Here is a 20,327-nt window from a genome sequence, read left to right on the forward strand (position 1 = left end):
CAAGCCATGAATCACAAGATGAACTGTGTACTCTTGAAAAACAAAAAATAAAAATATTATTCTTAAGTTTAGTTTTATTTACTCTTATAACACCTTCAAGGACCATGCAGAAGTACATCTGGTAGTACCTTGGTTCATCACTGTTCACCTCCATTTTTAAAATCTTTTGGTAAATAACACCAAACAGATTAATTTGGAAATATTGTTTCTATCATACTCACCAAAACACTCAAAAGGTAGATTGACATTAGCCTAATAACAATGTTTTGGGACAACATGGGACTCTAAATTATCTTAAAAAACACTTTAAAGCCATCCCATATAACTTATATATTTAACAATATTTTTCTTAAACTTATTTAAATTTACTGCTTCTACAACATCTGAATACAATCTATTCCAAAGGCCAGCCACCTTGTTAAAAAAAAAAAAAAGAAACTGTCTTAGCCAAAGATGACTTCTACCTTCCCAAAATTTATACTGAGTCCCCTAGTCCGACTATTCTCACTTTTAAATATTAAAGCAGATAATGCATCAATATTATCACTCCCCTTTACAATTTTAAACATGTCAATTAGATTTCATGTCTTATGTTTTTCAAGAGAAAACAATCTGAGAGATTTCAGCCTTTCCTCGTATAACTCCTCCATCCCAGGCATCTTTCTAGTAGCCCTTCACTGAACCCTTTCCAAATATTCAATGTCTTTCATAATATAAGGAGTCCAAGACTGAACATAATATTCCATATGTGGTCTAACCAGAATCCTGTACAAAGAAATTATAACATCTTTTGATTTGTATTCAATATTTCTGTAGATACAACCTAAAATCCTATTTGCCTTACTACTAGCAACAGCTTAAAATATAAACTTTTTTTTGTTAAATGACTTTGCAAGACATTTTTAATGGGCTTTCTAAAACTTTTCCCACAACTGATGCAAGACTAATTGGTCTATAATTACTAAGAAAGTTTTTATTACATCCCTTGAAAAGAGGAGTTACATTAGGTAACTTCTAATCTTCAGGTTCCTACCCACTATTCAAAGGCTGACAAAAGACAGTAATAAGTGGTTCACATAGCCAATCTTTTACCTCCTTCAAAACTCTAAGAAATGTCATCTGGTCCAGTAGTTTTTGTTTGTTTTTTAAATCCATAATTTTCTCTTAACTAGCTCAGAAATACAATTATTTTGTTTGATCTCATTTCCATCTTTCAACTGTTCAAGATGTGAAATACTGCTTAAACCTTCAATAGTAAAACAACAAAAAAGGCAAAATTTAATAATCCAGCCAGCTCATAATCATCAGATACCAGCTTTCCTTCATCATCCCTCAAGGGTTCTAACCCCAATTCTAACATTTTGTTTACATTTACTGTATTTAAAGAAATCTTTACTTTTAATTTTTACACTATCAGCCAACTTTTTCTCATACATACATTTTGATGTCTTATTTTCTGTTTCAGAAGCTTTCTTAATATTGTATAATCTTCCAAGTTTCCTTCACACCATTCAGTTTAAATATATCACCCGTTTCTTTAATTTTTTTCTGAGCTAATCAGACGTTTTACTTAAAACTACCTCTTTTCTTCCTATGAGAAACATATTTACCTTGAATATTTAAAACTTTATCTTCAAGTATTTTCCACCTCTTAGTTTCTCCAAATAAGTCAGCTGCCAATTCATAGCATAGAATTCTTGTCATATTCCTTCAAAATTTTTCTTTAAATGTATAACCAAAATATCATTACTGTTTATTTCCATATGCAACAAAACATTAAACCTCATAGAGGAATAATCATTTTCACCCATACGTTCTCCAATCCACTCAACTTATGCAAATAATTAAATCTAAAATAACATTGTTTCTAGTTGGTTCCTTTACTAATAGGTGAAGAAAGCTACCCTGAACAGTTTCAAAAAGCCTTTTTCCTCATGGTTTGGCTCTGGCATTTCTCAGTCTATATGCCTGAAGAGAAAATCACCCAATACAGATTTCATTAACAGCCAAAATATTAATCTCATTGTAAAGTTTTTCATTAATTTCATCAGTATTATCTGGTGGTTTGTAATAAATTCCCACTGAAAATTTTTCCCTTTATATCCACTAACAGAAACCAAAATTGATTCATCCCCTTGCTGTTAGCTTTGATATCCTGAAATTTAACAGGATGTAACTTGCATTTTGCATATAAAGCCACTCCTATACCCCTCTTTAATACTCTATCCATATGAAATAGATATATCTTTCAAATATGGGATTATATGCTATCATCAAAATCAATGTTTAGCCATGTTTCAATTATTTCTATCACATCAAAATCTTTCACTCCTACCAGTGCTCTAGAGTCATCTATTTTATTTCTTATACTTTTAACATTACAATAGTAACAAGTAAGCCAATCCTCATAACTTCTTCTATACTCATTTCCTTTGCCTTTTATTATTTTTGCATTTAGTTCTTCCTAGCTCTTACCACTGTCTAGTCTTAGTTTAAAACTTTCCTTACAGACAAATTAATAACCTTAGCAAACAAGCCAGCCCCTACCCTACTTAAATATAAACTATCCATTCAAAAAAGCTCCTTTCTTCCACTCAACTGAACTCACAAATCCAAAAAAGCCTAAATAATCATCCTTACATGCTAACTTAAGCCTAGCATTTAGCCCTAGTGACCAACTTGCAAATCTCCACACTTAGTTAATTTTGGGCAGTATTCCTGGCAAAATTAAGTTATAGCCTTTTTCCTTTAAAAGCCTTTATTAACCCTTTGTACCTATTAATTAGCTCCTCTGACCTATCTTTCCCTCCATCACTGAATGCTACATGCACTACAAAAACTGCTTCTCTGCTAGCCCCCTTTATTATACCTCCTGCTTTGTCAGTTATATCTTCCACCTGTGCCCCTGGATAACATAATAATCTGTTTTGAGATTTACACCATTGGGTACTTAATTAATAGTATTATTTTAATATCTATTAATGATACTCTGACATTAAGAAAAACAGATTAACAGAAAGTAAGCCTCAATATCTGTGTAAAATAATATGCTAAGAATATATAAAAATTGAAAAGACTCATTTTTTGTCACAAAGGAATGATGGTGTTATACTGTATTATAAATACAGAAAAAAAAAACAGCCAAAGTGTGATAACTGATAACTATTTACAGCTCTAAGATTTTGTGAAAAACTAATAAACTGTGAAGATCTAAAATCAAAAGTAATTGTAACCATGTTCATGGCTTTGGTAAACCCTCAATTCAGAACAGCAAGAGTACATTTTTGGTGTAGCTATAAAAAGAATGCTTTTGAATCATGAAAATATTACAAAAAGTGGTTTGTCAAAAAGCATCAATTTGAAGCAAAAAATTATCCATGAAACAAGACTGCTCTAAAATTATAAAAACTACAAACAGCTTCATTTAACTTATTAATAGTTTAAAAGGGTAAGATAAACTACCTATGGATGTGGGAGGAATGCTATTGATTTGGATACAAAATCAGCTGGAAATTAAAAACCAAAGTAGTAATAAATGGAGTTAGATCTAACAGGATCACAGATACAAGTGGTGCGTGTGCCTCAGGGCTCTGTGCTGGATCCTCTGCTGTTTGTGATTTATATTAATGGTACTGACTCTGGAATGACTCACAAAATTTTGAAGTTTGCAGATGATATTAAGAGTTTTTGGGTTGCTATCTGTATCAAAGATGTTACAGACTTATACTTAGATCATGTGATGCATCGGGGCCAACACATAACAGATGATGTTTAATTACCCAAAACTTAATATAATAGGTTTTCACAATTCAAATTATTGATGCAATTTAAATGGGAATACATTAAATATTGTGGCTGAAGAAAAATATCTCAGTGTTGTGGCTGAAAAATTACTTAAGTAATCTAAAGTGTTCCATTTATCAATAGGGCTAATTGGATTTTGGGTAGCATCTATAGAAATAATAAGTATAAGAAAGTGATATTATTGTTTCACTGTATCGACCACTTGTAAGGCCTCATTCAAAGTGCTATGTACAGTTTTGAGATCCCTTCCTCAAGAAGGACATTGAATTGTTAGTGAAGATTCAGAGAAGAGCCACTAAAATGGTAGCCAGAATGGTGGAGTTATCCTACAAGGAGTGACTAATATCTCTAAACTTGTGTTAAGAGTATTTATTGACAATATAAATCCATCAAATCTTTTTGTGTTTAGCAGTGAAACAATTGAACAAGGAGTTGTAAATTCAAACTATGGCAGTGTAAGAGATGTCTGCAATTTAAACAGTATTATTTTTCAAACAGGGTGGTTTGGCTTTTGGAATGAGCTGCCTTGAAGAGTGGTGGAGGCAGAAAATTTAACTGAGTTCAAGAAATGACTGGATGGATACATGAGAAGTAAGGAGTGGCTATATCTGTGAACTTATGAAATGACGAATTAGAAATGGAAGCTTTAATATTAGGAAGTAACAGATATAAATGCTTGTAGCTCAAATTCTAATTCTATGAAAAGACAAATCAGTATCAGAAGTACTAGCCTGTAAAATGTTTTGTCTAATTATGTGATGTGTGAAATTAGCTGACATTTACTTAAAATGTTGTTTGATAGTTTTACAAATAAAGGGCTGTACTTATTAATGGTTGTTTTGACACCTGTAAAGGTGACTTTAATGGCCAGCTAATGGCTCTTATATGAGACAAGGTATTAAGTTTATATGACAAAAGTAACATGTATATTCAAAACCTAAAACACAAATAAAATGTATGCATACACACACTACATTTTAACGAAACAATATACAAGCAGTAAGACTGCATAAAACAAGTTTAAGATGTGCACAATTCAGACTCCAGTTACGCACGCATTACATTTCTCTGATAGGATGTTCTGCATGGAAGTTTCCCTAGTTATTGTAACTGCAACTTGATAGAATTCAAAAGATTGGATGAGCATTTTGGAGATCAATGCAGAATACAAGAAAAGGGATTTCTTTATGTGGTTTCAAGTGAAGTAATAAGAAAAACTGGTTAGCCTAGTCTTAAAAACAGACCATCAGCCAAAAATGATATTGTAAGATAGTTTAACCTTTAAACAGCAGCCATTATCAACTGAAACTACTACCAACAACATTCCTGCTGTTTAAGGGTTAATGTCATAGTTTGTTTTTTGCTTGAGAGCTGCAAATCATAATGAGGAAGTTAAAATTGAAAACTGTAATAATGTTTCTCCAGCACACCTTAAAAGTTCTAAAAGGCTTAAGAGTAGATAATTAGGAAATTTGATGGTAGATTATAAATGCTTTCAAGAAAGAATCAATAAGATGGTTAGAAGAAAGTAAAGCAATGTGTTTTCATTTTAGTTAGTGTTTTGTTTTCAGTGTTCAAGCTTATAAAAAAAATATAATAATAATAAGGAAGAAATAGGCTAAATTATTATCAATTAAATGGACTGGACTTTAGGTTATTTTCACCAGATAATTTAGAGGAACCCACAAATGGAAGAATAACATTATAACAACTAATGTCAAAAGTAGAATTATTTTTGGTGACAGAACTTTGTCTAAGCTTTAATTGTTTTTTTAATTGAAGATTATACAAAGATAGAAATTTGCAAAATGATTGAACAATGTAAATAACATACAATAAAGGACAGAATATTACAAAAAAAAAACAAGAAAGGGATAGAAAAATAAAAGACCACAAATAAATTTACAAAATTAAAATAGCAAGAGGAACATAACAGGAAATCAAAAGAGGAACAAGGGGTAAAAGGCAGGAACTTGAGAAGCATTAAAAGAAAAAGCTAAAACTAAAATTAAGTCTGACTAAAAACAAAATTGATAAAACTATCACAGATATTACAATAATAAAACTGAAGTAAGGAAATGCTGTAATGAAAAATTGAAAAAGTACAGCACAACTGTAATAATAAAATTAATGAAGTCAAAATCAAAATAAAAAGGGCATCAACTAGATTGAGAAGAATACAAGTAACAGAATACATCATCTTGAAAATTACTTATTAAATGCAATGATGAAGCCAGACTCACCTCTTTCTGCCTTGACTCAATTACTACTGAAAGCATCATCAACTACCAAATATGGAATAGGATAATTTATCTGGTCACCACTTTTTACCATTACTCTTGTGCCACTTGTCACTGAAAGACCTTCTTCTGGTCTACACCATCCATGATATTACTAAATCCAGTTTCAGAATTTAGCTAGTTGGTTAAATATCAGCCAATCAAGAATCCTGTGTACTATGATAAGATACTGTGGGAGTAATACCATACTCATTTCAAAGTTTTTTGAATAGTTAACAAAGGAATAATGAAGAACAAGCTATCCACCTTGCTGTCCATTTAAAAGAACCAGCTTTAACAACACTGATTAACCTTCTAGCTGAGAATTGTAACAACTATCAAATCATTTTATCCAACAGGTTTAAGAGTGTTGCACCAGAAAGAAGTATCCATGAGCAAAGCTCCAGAATATATATTAGCTAAACTTGCAGAAGATTTGGGAAGGCTTGTCCATTTATCTTATTCAGATAGTCCTCATGAAATGATGGATTCAAAGATATATGACCAATTGATAGACTCCATAACAGACAAGGATATGAGAATCAGGCTGAACCAGAATAAGTGTATATCTTTTAAAATATAGTAGCAAATGAACTTGAAACCATTAAAGTTGCATATGAAATACTAAAAGCACCATCTAGAGTTTACAGGAATATCAGGTTCTGTGTAGTGTTCAAACATCGACTCTCATTAACAACAGTCTAGAAGAACTAAGGAACTGGCTAACCAAACTACTTACACAGAATGGAAAAACTAAACTACAAGGCATGTGTTTTACTTGCAAGTTGAAGGTATGTATTGCTCAAAACTGTAAAACCTATATGGAAAAAAGAACTCTCCCAGAGAACAATTAAAAAAAAAAAAGACTGAGTATGTACATACGAGTCAAACTATAACACAGGAACAACAAAAACTAACCATGTAACAACAAGACATGAACTAGCCAGATTTATTGGGCAAAGATCAGCTTGAAACACTTCATCTATCCAAAGTAACAAAAAAGTATATCATTTAATGAAACTTCTCAATACGTACTTGGTTTATTGATTGAAAATCTAGTAGTATGTTCATCAACACTGGGTTTGAGGTCAATCCAACTTGTTAGTGAAAGATGGTAAAATAGAAAGTGGGACTGATGTGATCATAAAGTTCCAGTAAACAGAAATTTGGTTATATGGGTTACAGTAGTTTTTAAATAATGAAAAAAAAAAAACAATATTTTATGCATCATTAGATTCTACAGTCTAAAATTAGTAGATTTGCACTGCAAGTTCTATAATGTAGTTAATAATTAAAGAAAAACAAAAATTGTACATGTAAGTCAATCCCTCACTCCAAGCTACCTTCCCACTAGATCCATATTAACAAAATGTCAGTGACTGATATCAAATTATCACTTTTTCCAGTAACCTGATACTATGCAACATCCATGTCAAGGCAAAATAAAATGCAGTCCCATTAAAATCCATCAATTTCAAGTTCATACACACGGATACATTTTATACGGATAAATGAAATGAAAATTGAAAAACTAAATGTTCATAAAGAAGCATGAGCTTACCTATGTACTTTTGACAAGACATTTTGTAATCACATTGGTTGTAAACTTTAAATACCATTATTGACAGATACAAACCAGTAGTAACCTCAACCAGTTCTACCTCATGTCGTAATGTAACTGATACATCATTGATACCACTTTTGTCATGGATTACTGTTGCACACATTTTTCACTGTAACCACAACCAAAAATATGACTTATAATTAACTGTGGTCAGGACAACATAGTCTGTTTATACTCAATGACATAAAGCAAGCAGTTGCCAGGACAATGTAGATGCTGTTTACAATCCCTATTCATCATTTTTTAACATGCTGTTGATTTTACTTGGACAGACATGGCAAATTTTAGCTATATGCATTATGTACTCCACACCACAAAGTTTATTGTATGGCCTCATTTCTACACATTCAACAGCTAAAAAGAATTTTAAATGGTTTTCAAATAGTAAATTCTTCTGGATCCAGTGAAACCAGCCAGACCAATGTAGAACATGAAAAGTGCTATCATTTGGCGTATCACTGCTTCCTATTTGTCCAGCCAATTTCAACTGACACCCTGTTTTTGGTTAGAACACTTGTTTGTTGATCTCTGAAAAATGGCAGAGGATGGGTTTAGTGATTATCATGTTTTTACAACCAATGGAAGTACAGCTGTCATGTAAATCAAGCACATATTAGTACTACAGATGTTTTCATTTGTTTCTGGTGTATGTTATTTATATGACATTTAGATATATTCACAATTGGGATTTTTCATTGACACACTTCCATGACCAGGAACTGTAATTCTCCGAGACCTCCTATTGGGAGTTATCCTTAGTGTAGGGAACTTCTCTACACTTCATGATGTGTGGTAATTGAAATCAAGGACAAATGCATATTGGTAAATGAAATCCACAGGAAACAAGGACTGTGGTTCATCACATCACCAAGAAGTGAAATACTCAGACCTGAACTTATAAACAATTATTCTTCTTGTAGTGAAGTGGACATGGTAGAACCAAATACTTCAATCTATCTTGAAGAACTGGTGACTGGAAGAGTTTTTATGTCTGTGAAGAATAAACATAAAGATTCAATTGAGTTTTTGATCAATTGAAAGATTAAGGTCCCCTTGGTGTTAATGTTTATAAAACTGGGTTTAATCAAGATGGCACTGTATGGCTGATCAATTGTCACCACAAAAGAAGACAAACTCCAAATTTAAGCAGCAGTTTGGAAATGTCATACATTGTACTGAAGATAATTGGTAATTAAACCACAGGATCCAAAAAGGCAGATGATCCAGGTTAAAGCTCATCCATTATGATCATCCCTGGAAGTATATTGATGAGAGAATGGCCAACTAGGTAACTGCAGAGAAGAAATTATCAGTAAAAACTCAACTTATTGAGGAGCTAAAAGTTCCTGACAAGACTACTTCCAGAGGACCATCAAAGATGAAGGCACCAGTAGATTCACTCAATCATCTACTCTGAAAGAACTCCCCCAGCAATAAAACAGTTTATGAAAACAAGGACCAAGACACCATCTCATTTATGTACCATGGGCCTCAGAAAAGAAAACTACTAAATGGACTTGCTGAATGGACAGTTTAGTGTAGTATTTTTCCTTATGTATAAAGCTGTTCAATGGACTACATAATCAGGGAAATACATAGCACTGTAAGCTATATTTTAATGTTGTAATTATCTGTTTGCTGAGGGAACTGTGGGTTGTAATAATGATGTTAAGATAAAAAAAATAATACTATAGACCTAGAATATCAAGGATGTCCTAAGAGATTAGATGTCAGAGTTCATAGTAAATTTGAGGGTAGCTATTTTATATACACAGTTCAAAGAAGCATTAAGATGATGGCTTAGAAAATGAAGAATTGTTTTTAGCCAATAGAGTAAATTAATCAGCCTGTTTCTGCACTTATTATATCTTCCACAATTAACTACTGACGGTAAGTTTGTTGACGGCTTTTCCAAAGAGATTAAAATTTAACAATATATTGCAATAGAAATATAAAACTAAAACAAAAGTAAATAAAAACTAGATTAAGGTTGGCAAAACTTTAGGAAAATTCTAATGTTATCAAGAAAGTTTTCATGCTTATAGATTTTTTTAAAACTTAAAAATACCATCAAGATGAAGTTAAATACTGCCCTCATGCTTTTTATGAAATAATCAAATATTCTACTAGGAAAAAACACCAAAGTTTAGGTCTATAAACTTCTTTTGAAACACAATGCAGAGAAAAAAGTCATACAAGAACTAAACTGTTCTAACAGTATCTACATGTAGTTTTCTTTACTACAGACATGACATGAAAGTACCCTAATTATAAACACAAAAATAAAATCATGCCTTGTCATTATTTTATAGAAAAAAGGCAATTAATACTATGAAACATTTCAACTTGTATACATTACTGCTGTTAGGTTACGTTGATAAAAGAAAATTAAAGTTTAAAATGTGAAATATGAACAACAAGGAACCATTTGGTTATACAAAGTTGTCCTTATACACCTACCCTTAATAAAAGTAAAAATTTCAAACCCAACCTTTACTTTTAACAAAATTATAATGTTTTAAAAAATATTTTACAATTTCCACATTTTAACTATTCTTTCCTAAACTACAGCAACCAGATTGGACAAACAATTAAACAACAAAATAATATAAAGAATACTTTCACTATTATCTGTTAAACTGTAATTATTAATGCATTTTGTGATCGATGCACACATTTAACAGCACTATTTTATTTCAACCACAAACCCTAAAGCTAGACCCACTTACTGTTTTTCAATACCAAAACAGTACATTTTTAAACATATGCACAATATATCAAAGAATAATTCTAACACTGTATATTAATGTGGAGAAGTTAAAGCCTACAATCCTATTTCTCAAAAAATATTATTACAAATTAGAATCAAAATATGTATACTTATAATCTTGCTCTAGTTTTAATTTATAGTTTTTGTATCAGTAAAACAAAATTCCACTTTTCTCTCCATCTTTGAAGTTAATATATAGTGTAATTGTCTGTAATTATATATATATATATTTGCTAGTGAAGTTTCAATTATATATATACACACACACATTGTATTCAACTTTTATTGGTAGCTTTTAACCTCACTGAATGGTAAACTTGTGTTCTTCCATTGGTAACTGTTCAGTCAGTAGCTTCACACATACTACTACGACTAGTAGTTGTATTACCAATATTCAAAATTTAATTTCAAAATCTCTGCTTAGACTATAATTACGTTTGAACTTAAACTGATCAATTATAAAACACAAAACTCACCTGTTTGCTCCCTGAAGAGACATCTTCAAACTCCTGATCCTTAGGTTTCTTTAGCAGAGAGGCCTTGTTTTGCAATCACCATTTCACAATCAAATGAAGTTATTATTGTTAATGTTATGTTCAACACGGGTTAATTTGGAGATTAATAAAGTTATTTCACTGTAACAAAGAGGAAATCCGCACATATTAAGACAATATGAGGAAAATTACTTAAACTTTTCATGTACCATAGTTAACAGTGTACAAACAACTTAAGTTTTTGTACAGTCAACAGCACCCCTCTATAACTTGTTCACCAACTCGCAGCTGACTAGTGCCATATTCCCACAACTTCAAGTTGTACAACACACTTGCACGAGAAGTGCACCAAACACTGACGTAAATTTTTAAACCTGAAATTAAGTTACCATCATCATGATTATCAAAAGTTTTTAAGAATATTAAGTGCATTACTTACTTGTACACAAACATAAACATGATAAAGAACGTTCCCATTATTCGAAGTATTTCGACACATACGTTACTAACCTCAATCTCATCCAATTTCTCTTTGCAACAGATTATTTTCATTGGCTAGAAAACACATGGAAAACCACTACCACTGGTATCAATCCGCAAGTACCGAAAACTTACACTAGGTGGCAGAACAGCTGTGTTAGAGCCTCCAACCTAATCTTTTGTTTTTATAGGCTTCTCTGAAGTAAACAGGTGTTTTTTAGTGAACAACGTTTATCTACACCCTGTTCTTGAACCGTTATTTTCTCTAAACAAAATATTATTTAATGCTATTGGGTCTTATAAAAATGATATTAAAAAGAAATGAAACTTTCTTACGAGTAATTGGAATGATAATATATACAAAAATACTTTGGCAAACATTACTTTGACTTATAACTACAACGCTAAAATCAGGGGCTCGATTCCCTTCGGTGGGCTCAGCATATAGTCTGATGTGGCTTTGCTATAATAAAACATACACAAACAAACAGACTTATGACTAAATTTGTTTTTACATGCAATCAATCTCAAGATTTGTTTAAAATGTTCAGTTTCACTCATTTTCCTTCGATATAATACATAACTTTTCAAGTATCATTTAATTGTATTCTTATAAGTTTATATTCAGTAACCAATGTGTGTCAGAACGTCAGCAGAATCGACAAACATATTCACCTAACAGTCTCCTGCCTCCATTAGCTACTCATAGGAATAAAAGCAGGTTTTCATAAAATAATAATGGCAATCCAGGATTAGAAATATAAAGTAGAAATTTCGTTAATCAACCTTGAATTGTTTAGTTTTTGAATACGTGTTTCTGGAAAAACGAGCTTATCTATTCAAATCTGAAATGTATGTTGAAAAAGTACAAATATTACCATTGGCATCACCATTAAGTCTTTCATCAACAGTTTGAGTGCACAAAGAAAAGTTTTCCAAAAGCAACTTTTTAATAATCAAATCATTTTTAACCCCTGAATTGTATCAGCTCTTGTTTCTTTTTTTGCCCTCAAGAAAAGTGCAGTTTCAAGTTTTAAACCTCATTTAAGAGCTGAAGTTCCTCGTCAAAATCAATTTGAGCTCACACCATTGAATTAGATAGATGGTTTTTCACAAATTCAACCGTATATAAGACCTTTTCCTCAAGTGTTAATTTAATAAATTTATATATATGTGTGCGTGTATATGCCAGTTACATTTTCATCAACATGTTTGTATAAATCAAAAGAAAAGTGAAGGAAATCAAAAGCTTCTTATGCGGAACACTAATCGGGAAACTGACTTAATCACAGTACTGGCCGTCATGTTAATTCTTTCTAATTGGTTTTATTGGAATTTTAGCTATTTATTTGTGTATATAATACACTATTTCTTGAGTTTTTTTTTAAAAAAAAGGAATCGTATTACCAACGATACATCACATTTTATAACACTTATGGCTCAAGACCCGAGATGCTATTGAAAGCACTTCCTTCGTAGTTGTTCTTACTTAGCCTATAGCCATAATTAAACATTACTGTCCGATATCACAGTTCGCATTCTAGCAAGCTTTTGCAAAAGAAGTCGAGATCAAACTTCGACAAGCCATAATTTTGACAACCATTTCATGGGACATAGAGTTTGTTACCGAATAGGACTGAATGCGGCTTCCCAATGTTCAATGTGTTTGACTGCAGACCTGCAAGTACTTAATGTTTCATTACCGCCAAAAATAATAAATAAACAAAATAGCGATCTGCACTTCAAAGCTGTAGTGTTATAAGAGTAACTATCAAATATCGTTGATTAGTTATACAAGAGTAGCCCAACAGTTGGCGATTGATGTTATTGACAAGCTGCCTTTTCTTTAGTCTATCAATTCAAAATTATGGAGAGCTAACAAAGATAGTTGTAGATAGCTTTGCTCAAGTATCTACAAAAGAACAATCCAAGAACACATTTAATCAGACTAAAGCACAACATTTTAGTTGAGAACTTGACAGGTAGATGGTCATTTATGATTTCTGTGATTTCAAGTTCTTCTGCCAATTCTCTCTAATGAATGGCTCGTTGATTTCGGAGTGTGGCTGGAAAGTTGTGAAGTTTTGGCTCAAAAAAAGAAATTTAATGAATATATTTAATGTGAATATTATTTTCTTTGGTGCAGTTCAAATTTTAAAATCACTATTTTGTTGCCAAATAACCTTCCATACAAATTTATGCTAGTAAAGAACAAACAATAATATGTATTTGTTGCAAAGGCAAAAATAATAATAAATATAAACTGATCTTTATCTAATATGAACTATTAAAGAAAAATAATTATTTACTATAATTCAAGCTTATTTTGAAAGTTATTGTAAGGTTTCAAGTTTTACTGTATTAAAGCAGCCATTAAAGAAATGAAAGTCATAACTACTGTTTATACATACAATGTTATATTTGTATATCGAGGTGTGGATATTACATATGTACATATATACCCTTCCATAACTCTTATATGTACATATCTTAGTGTAACTTCTATGGCGAGGTGGTGAGGGTGCTCGTCTCATAATCCGTGAGTTCAAATCCATATCAAACATGCTCGCCCTTTCAATGGTAAGAATGTTATGAGGTGACTGTTAATCCTACTCTTAGTTAATAAAATAATAATTAAATTAGGGGCTGTTGCAGAGGTAATCAGTCCTCTTATATAAATCTTGACATAATTATTGTATGTGTTTACTGTAGAAAACATTTCCCAAAATATAATTTTAGATACACGGAACTGTCTTCTTTAACATCGAATGTTTTGAGTAGACATGTGTTTTTCTATCATTGTTATATATTTGTCGTTTGCCAGAGGACAAATGAATATATCTATTGGTGTTCTGTGTTATTTAAAATACGAGGTTAAATAGCTATTTTAAATAAATGTCATAAAAACTTTGAGGTTAACAATATGAACAACATATATATAAGGAAATTAATAAATATAATTTAAGGCGAGTTTTAATTTACTTAGAAGATTTCAAATAATAGATTCACCATTCTAATATCAAGCATAGCTTGAGAGAAAAATATAGCATTATATCCTTAACTCATTTCAAAGTTAAAATTCTATTTCTTCAAGCAAACACTGTCGATTCGAAAATACAATATTTATATCTAGGTTATGTTGAATAATTAGCAATATCATACAATTTTAATAATAAATAGTTGAAATTATTTGTTAACTAAGGATTACGACGTAGTCTCTTATAGGACGAAAGAATTAACGCGGCATTTTTCAGAACCTCTGCTCAGGTCCATTTCCATTAGCAGAACAAGTAATACAAAACTTAAAACCAAAATACTTTTTTCTCCAGAAAAATTTGGACATCCAAGAGTCCAGCTATTTTTTTGTCATTGTTGTTTTTTACCTGCGTTTTTTAGAACCATCACTTGGCTCAATTTCCTTAAGTTGGGCTTATAATACTACACTCCTAAATGGTGCCTCAACGGTTATGTTCCATTAATAGGCTTTATAAAAGTATCCTTACAAAACCGAAAACATTTATACCATATCTTATTGATTAGGCCTAGAAGTATAAGAATATAAACAACAAAAAATTGATTCTGGACACTGGAGTTTATTTATATTTGAGTAATATTTTATGTTAATTATAAGTTATAGCGTGTCTTTTTCAGTGCAAATCTACGGATTTACAATGCTCAAATCAATGGCTCGATTCCCCTTGATGAATACAGCAGATAGCCCGATGTGGTTTTGCAATACAAAAAACAAAATACTCTTTCTGTTTTGATATGTGACTGGTAGCATTACATCTAACAGATTTACTGGACGATGTCTTTTAAATTAATAGAAAAAAACATTTTTTTTTTTTCCAGTACTGAAATGTTAGTCATTACTTTTACTAGAAAATAGTAACCACATTACAGCCAACATGTGCTATTTGAGTACTATAGCATATTGGAGAGTATTGGGTCTACGATTGGAATGATTTTTCTTATGGAATATGGGAATTGTCAAAACAAAATATTATATTTTGACAGACAATTTTTTAAAAAATACTTTGATGTCAAATACGATCACTTTACAATGTTTTGTTTTATTGATACATCGATATTGAATTTTCAATTTTATAAATACACACTCTTGTACTTCTTTCCGCGAAAATGTTTTTTTTTAATTTTTAAAAATTATTCCAGATAGGTTTGATAAGTCATCTGGTAACAATACATTATAAGCCTGCAGGCTTGGCCGGGCATGGTTAGGAGGTTAAGGCACTCGATTCGTATACTGAAGGTCGCGGGTTCGAATCCTCTTAACTTCCAACATGCTCGCCCTTTCAGCCGTGGGGGCGTTATAACGCAACGGTCAATCCCACTATTCGTTGGTAAAAGAGTAGCCCAAGAGTGGGCGGTGGGTGGTGATGACTAGTTGCCCTCCCTCTAGTCTTACACTTCTAAATTAGGAACGGCTAGCGCAGATAGCCCCCGAATAGCCTTGCGAGAAACTCAAACCAAAACTTTCAGGCTTACCGTTCAGCCATTAAGAGTATTTATTTATCTCTTCGTAGCAAAGTTCACTTCCACATTTGTTGTCAGTATTTTAAATACATTTTCGGCTGAATAATTCACAAGAATAAATTAATAGAATCAGTGCTACACGTTTTTTGAATCCTATAGAATGTGATGAGTAAAATACAACTCGAAACATTACGTATAGAAACCTTTCTGAGTTAAAAGATGACTGTCTTTATTCAAAATTTGTTTCAAAATTCTGAGAAAGATTTAATCACAAGTTCCAAATAAATCGGATATGTCTAACATTGAACTAGTTTTGATTTTCACCTTTCCATGTTAACGCACACTATTGTGTATAAGTACAATTAACCTGAAGAAAAATCTTCTATATACTTATCACAGCTACGACCAGAGTTATGTATAAATAAACACCACAGTAGAGCTTAATAAGCTAAAATCAATCGAAAATTAATTAACAACGTACCTTGTTTATTTGTTTTGAATTTCGCGCAAAGCTACACGAGGGCTATCTGCGCTAGCCGTCCCTAATTTAGCAGTGTAAGACTAGAGGGAAGGCAGCTAGTCATCACCACCCACTGCCAACTCTTGGACTACTCTTTTACCAACGAATAGTGGGATTGGTTGTTATATTATAACGCCCCCACGGCTGAAAGGGCGAGCATGTTTGATGCGACTGGGATTAGAACTCGCGACTCTCTGATTACGAGTCGAACGCCTTAACCCATCTTAAACAACATACCTGAAGGATTCTAACTTTTTATGTATTATTGCGCTCATTGAAATAGGAAGAGCTGAAGATGGTTACAATGGTATTGAAGAATGAGGAACCTTTATCATTCATGGAGGAATATAAATAATCTGCAACATATTAATATTTTAGACCATCCTTACTATCTCTTGGAGTATCTATTATAAACCATTATAATCTCTACCGTGATTCTTTGTTCTCTCTTAATGGTAAAAATATTCTTTTTTAAGACTTAATGGAATAAAAAACAACAACAGCAAAGAAAAAAATCGCATTCAGAATGGTCGAAAACATGTGTTGATCCTATTTCACAGGTAAAAGTTACGTGGCATTAGTTTTTCACATGACCTTCGTGAAAAGGCGAGACCATCTGAAAAAAGTGTGTGTGTATTTTTTCTTATAGCAAAGCCACATCAGGTTATTTGATGATTCCACCGAGGGGAATCGAACCTCTAATTTTAGCGTTGTAAATCCATAAACTTACCGATGTGCTAGTGGGGAATCCTGAAGAGGTGAAAAAAGTCCTCGTACCTATTGGTACAGTACTGTGCAAAAGCATTAGGATAAGATAATATTTTGTCATTTTTTTTCCCCATTTTATGGGGATAATCCTTCCATGTCATTACACGATGTAAATTTCAACACTATGGTAATGCTTCACTGATCCCTATTGATAGTTCAATGAGTCAGGGTGACTGTTTATAATTCCCATGTACTTGTATCAAGGACACGTCATAAGGGTTCTACTTCAATAAAGATATTGGTCAAATTTAGTTTGAAATAACTGTCATGGAAGCCTTTGCAGTTTATTAACCGAAATAAAAAGAATTGTTGTTGTTGTTTTGAATTAAGCACAAAGTTACTCAATGGGCTATCTGTGCTCTGCCGTTGTAAGTCCGTGGACATATCGCTGAGTTACTGGAGGACAATAAAAAGAAACTAGCAAGGAGCTAGCATATATGGTACCGATATGTACTAGAAGAAATCAATTTCATAACACTCCACAAATAAATCTTGATAAAAACAGTGTTTAACACTGTATAATATTAAGTTTCGTTGTCATGCTACGACAAAAAAAATGTAGAGTATTGTCAGTAGAGCAGGAAGTTTGCACAAAAGCTGATTGGACTCTCCCATAAGTTACGGCAGACTTGAAATGTTCCACAAACACTGTTATGTACACCCTAGATCGTAAGACAAAGACTGGTAAATTTGAATATCGAAAAGGAAATTGCAGAATATTAATTCAGTTTCGTTACTAGTTTAACATTGGTAATACGATTTGTAGGTTTTGGTATCCGTACTTGTGATGTTAATTATCGAGCTTATTTTTTGTTAAGCGCTAAGCCACACACTCAGTGGGCTATCTATGCTCTGCCCAACGTAGGTATCAAACATCGATATTTCCATTACAATCCCTCAGATTTAATGCTGAGCCACCAGGGAGCTAAGATGTCAAGTATTCTTCAATGCGTGTTCGAAAAGTATTTTCTGAGTTTAAAATGCTCAATTAAGTTTTCAAAGTCGCTCCCCTTTCATTGAACTTTTGTTTGTTTGTAGTTAAACACAAAGCTTACAATAGGTTGTATGTGCTCTGACAACCGCGGGTATCAAAATCCGGTTATTAGCGTTGTAAGTCCGCTGGGGTGACAATTAAGTTCACTTTTTTTTTTCAAACAAGCAAACGACTGTTTCAACAACATACAAACCTTATGTTCTCAGGCTTTGACTCGTCGTTTGTTCTTCTACTGCTAATCTCCCATTAACTCTTTAAAGCCTTGGTACCAATAAACTCCAATTACCACCACCTTAAAGCCAAGGCTTGACATACGATCTCTACCTACAAAACCCACATTTAGCTTTCCTGTATAGCACTATAACTTCATAACTGAGACTAGAAACTCAACACTCTACAGCTGTCCCCTGACACTGTCGTAAAGACACACCTCGTATCTTTTCTCTCCACCCCCAATACTGAAGTTTGTTTTTTTCTTATAATTTTACCACTGGAAAACTTTAAACCTTATTAGAAAACTTAGTGATAAGAGTTTAAGATGCGTCATTTACGGTGAGTTTTTGTGTCTACTTCACATAATCATGTAATACCACAACACCTAAGTTCAAAAACAAAACGTAATATTTGTTAACTATGACGTTTCACAACTAAACATAAAGATACATAAATATTCCTCAAAATATCTTTTCTATTCCTAGGACGGTTTGTTTGTTTTTAATTTTCAAGCAAAGTTACACGAGGGCTATCTGCGCTAATCGGTCTCTAATTGAGCAGTGTAATACAAGGGAGAATGCAGTTTGTCATCACCACCCATCGCCAACTCTTTTACTAACGAATGTGATTGACCGTGACTTTATAACGCCCCTACGGCTGAAAGAGCATGTTTAGTGCGACGGTTTATCGAACCACCTGACGCGCTATAAAAAAATATTATTCTCGAAATCTGCATAGCTGAATTATAAAGAATCCGATATTAAAAAACTTTTTTTTTTTTTTATGAAGAACAAAATCGCAGGCCTCTTTTATCATTGTAATACTCAGAGCTCCAAAGTGGGGAGCACGTTTTATCGGCAGTGGGATGCCAAATATGACGAAGTCTTGGATTCACATCACAGTCCTGGCTCGTTGACCATTAAGCCAGCTCCAGTTACCTGAACAAAGATTATGAACAACCCATCAGTAACTGGAAAACGTAAGTGTAATTCACAACACTCACGGATTGCTTTAAGTAACCAACAAACGTTTTATAAACTGTTATGAGCAGTTCGTGAATAGATAAATGTTACCTCTACCAGCTAGCATGGAATACGTTTAACTGTTTATAATTGTTAATGTTAGGAATATCAAGTGACTCAAACCTCAGACTAGTGTGGTTGTTAGGAGTATCAAGTGACTTGAACCTCAGATTAGTGTAGTTGTTACGAGTATCAAGTGACTCGAGCCTCAGACTAGTGTAGTTAGGATTATCACCTCAGACTAGTGTAGTTGTTAGAGTATCAAGTAACTCGAGTCAGTAGTGTAGTTGTTACGAGATTTATCAAGTGAGAGTATCAAGTGACTCGAGCCTCAGGCTGGTGTAGTTGTTAGGAGTATCAAGTGACTCGAGCCTCAGACTAGTGTAGTTAGGATTATCAAGTGACTCGCACCTCAGACTAGTGTAGTTGTTAGGAGTATCAAGTGACTCGCACCTCAGACTAGTGTAGTTGTTAGGAGTATCAAGTAACTCGAGCCTCAGGCTGGTGTAGTTGTTAGGAGTATCAAGTGACTTGAACCTCAGACTAGTGTGTTGTTGGGAGTATCAAGTGACTCGCACTTCAGACTTGTGTAGCTGTTAAGAAAATCAAGTGACTCGCACCTCAGACTAGTGTCGTACGAAATATTTTATTGTAAAAATTGTAAAAAGCAGAAAAAAAAGACAAAACAAAAAATATAATTTATCCACTAAAGGGTGAATCCAGAGTTAAAAAAAAGGCTTAGTTCATGCTTCTAATATATCACTAATAATGTTCCTGGTGGTAATACAAACACTAGTTCCGCGTGTTTTTACATGTCCTAGTGGACGACATTGGAACAAAAAATAACCTGTTATCAAAAGCAAAT

General features: G+C 32.7%; 1 protein-coding gene across 3 annotated transcripts in view; it reads right to left on the reverse strand.

Annotated features, from left to right (window-relative positions):
• The window catches only part of LOC143231067 (uncharacterized), a 180,775-nt gene extending 169,265 nt beyond the window's left edge, over positions 1–11,510 (reverse strand). Inside the window, exon 1 of one of the 3 annotated variants that reach the window (XM_076465593.1) lies at positions 10,954–11,510. In XM_076465593.1, the coding sequence (XP_076321708.1) occupies positions 10,954–10,976 (23 nt within the window). In that variant the 5' untranslated portion in view covers positions 10,977–11,510. The remainder of the gene's footprint in view (positions 1–10,953) is intronic. The other 2 variants (XM_076465594.1, XM_076465595.1) reach the window with 2 other exon arrangements.
• Between the last annotated feature and the right edge of the window lie 8,817 nt (positions 11,511–20,327).

Source organism: Tachypleus tridentatus, chromosome 10, assembly GCF_004210375.1.
Source record: "Tachypleus tridentatus isolate NWPU-2018 chromosome 10, ASM421037v1, whole genome shotgun sequence".
NCBI lineage: Eukaryota > Metazoa > Arthropoda > Merostomata > Xiphosura > Limulidae > Tachypleus > Tachypleus tridentatus.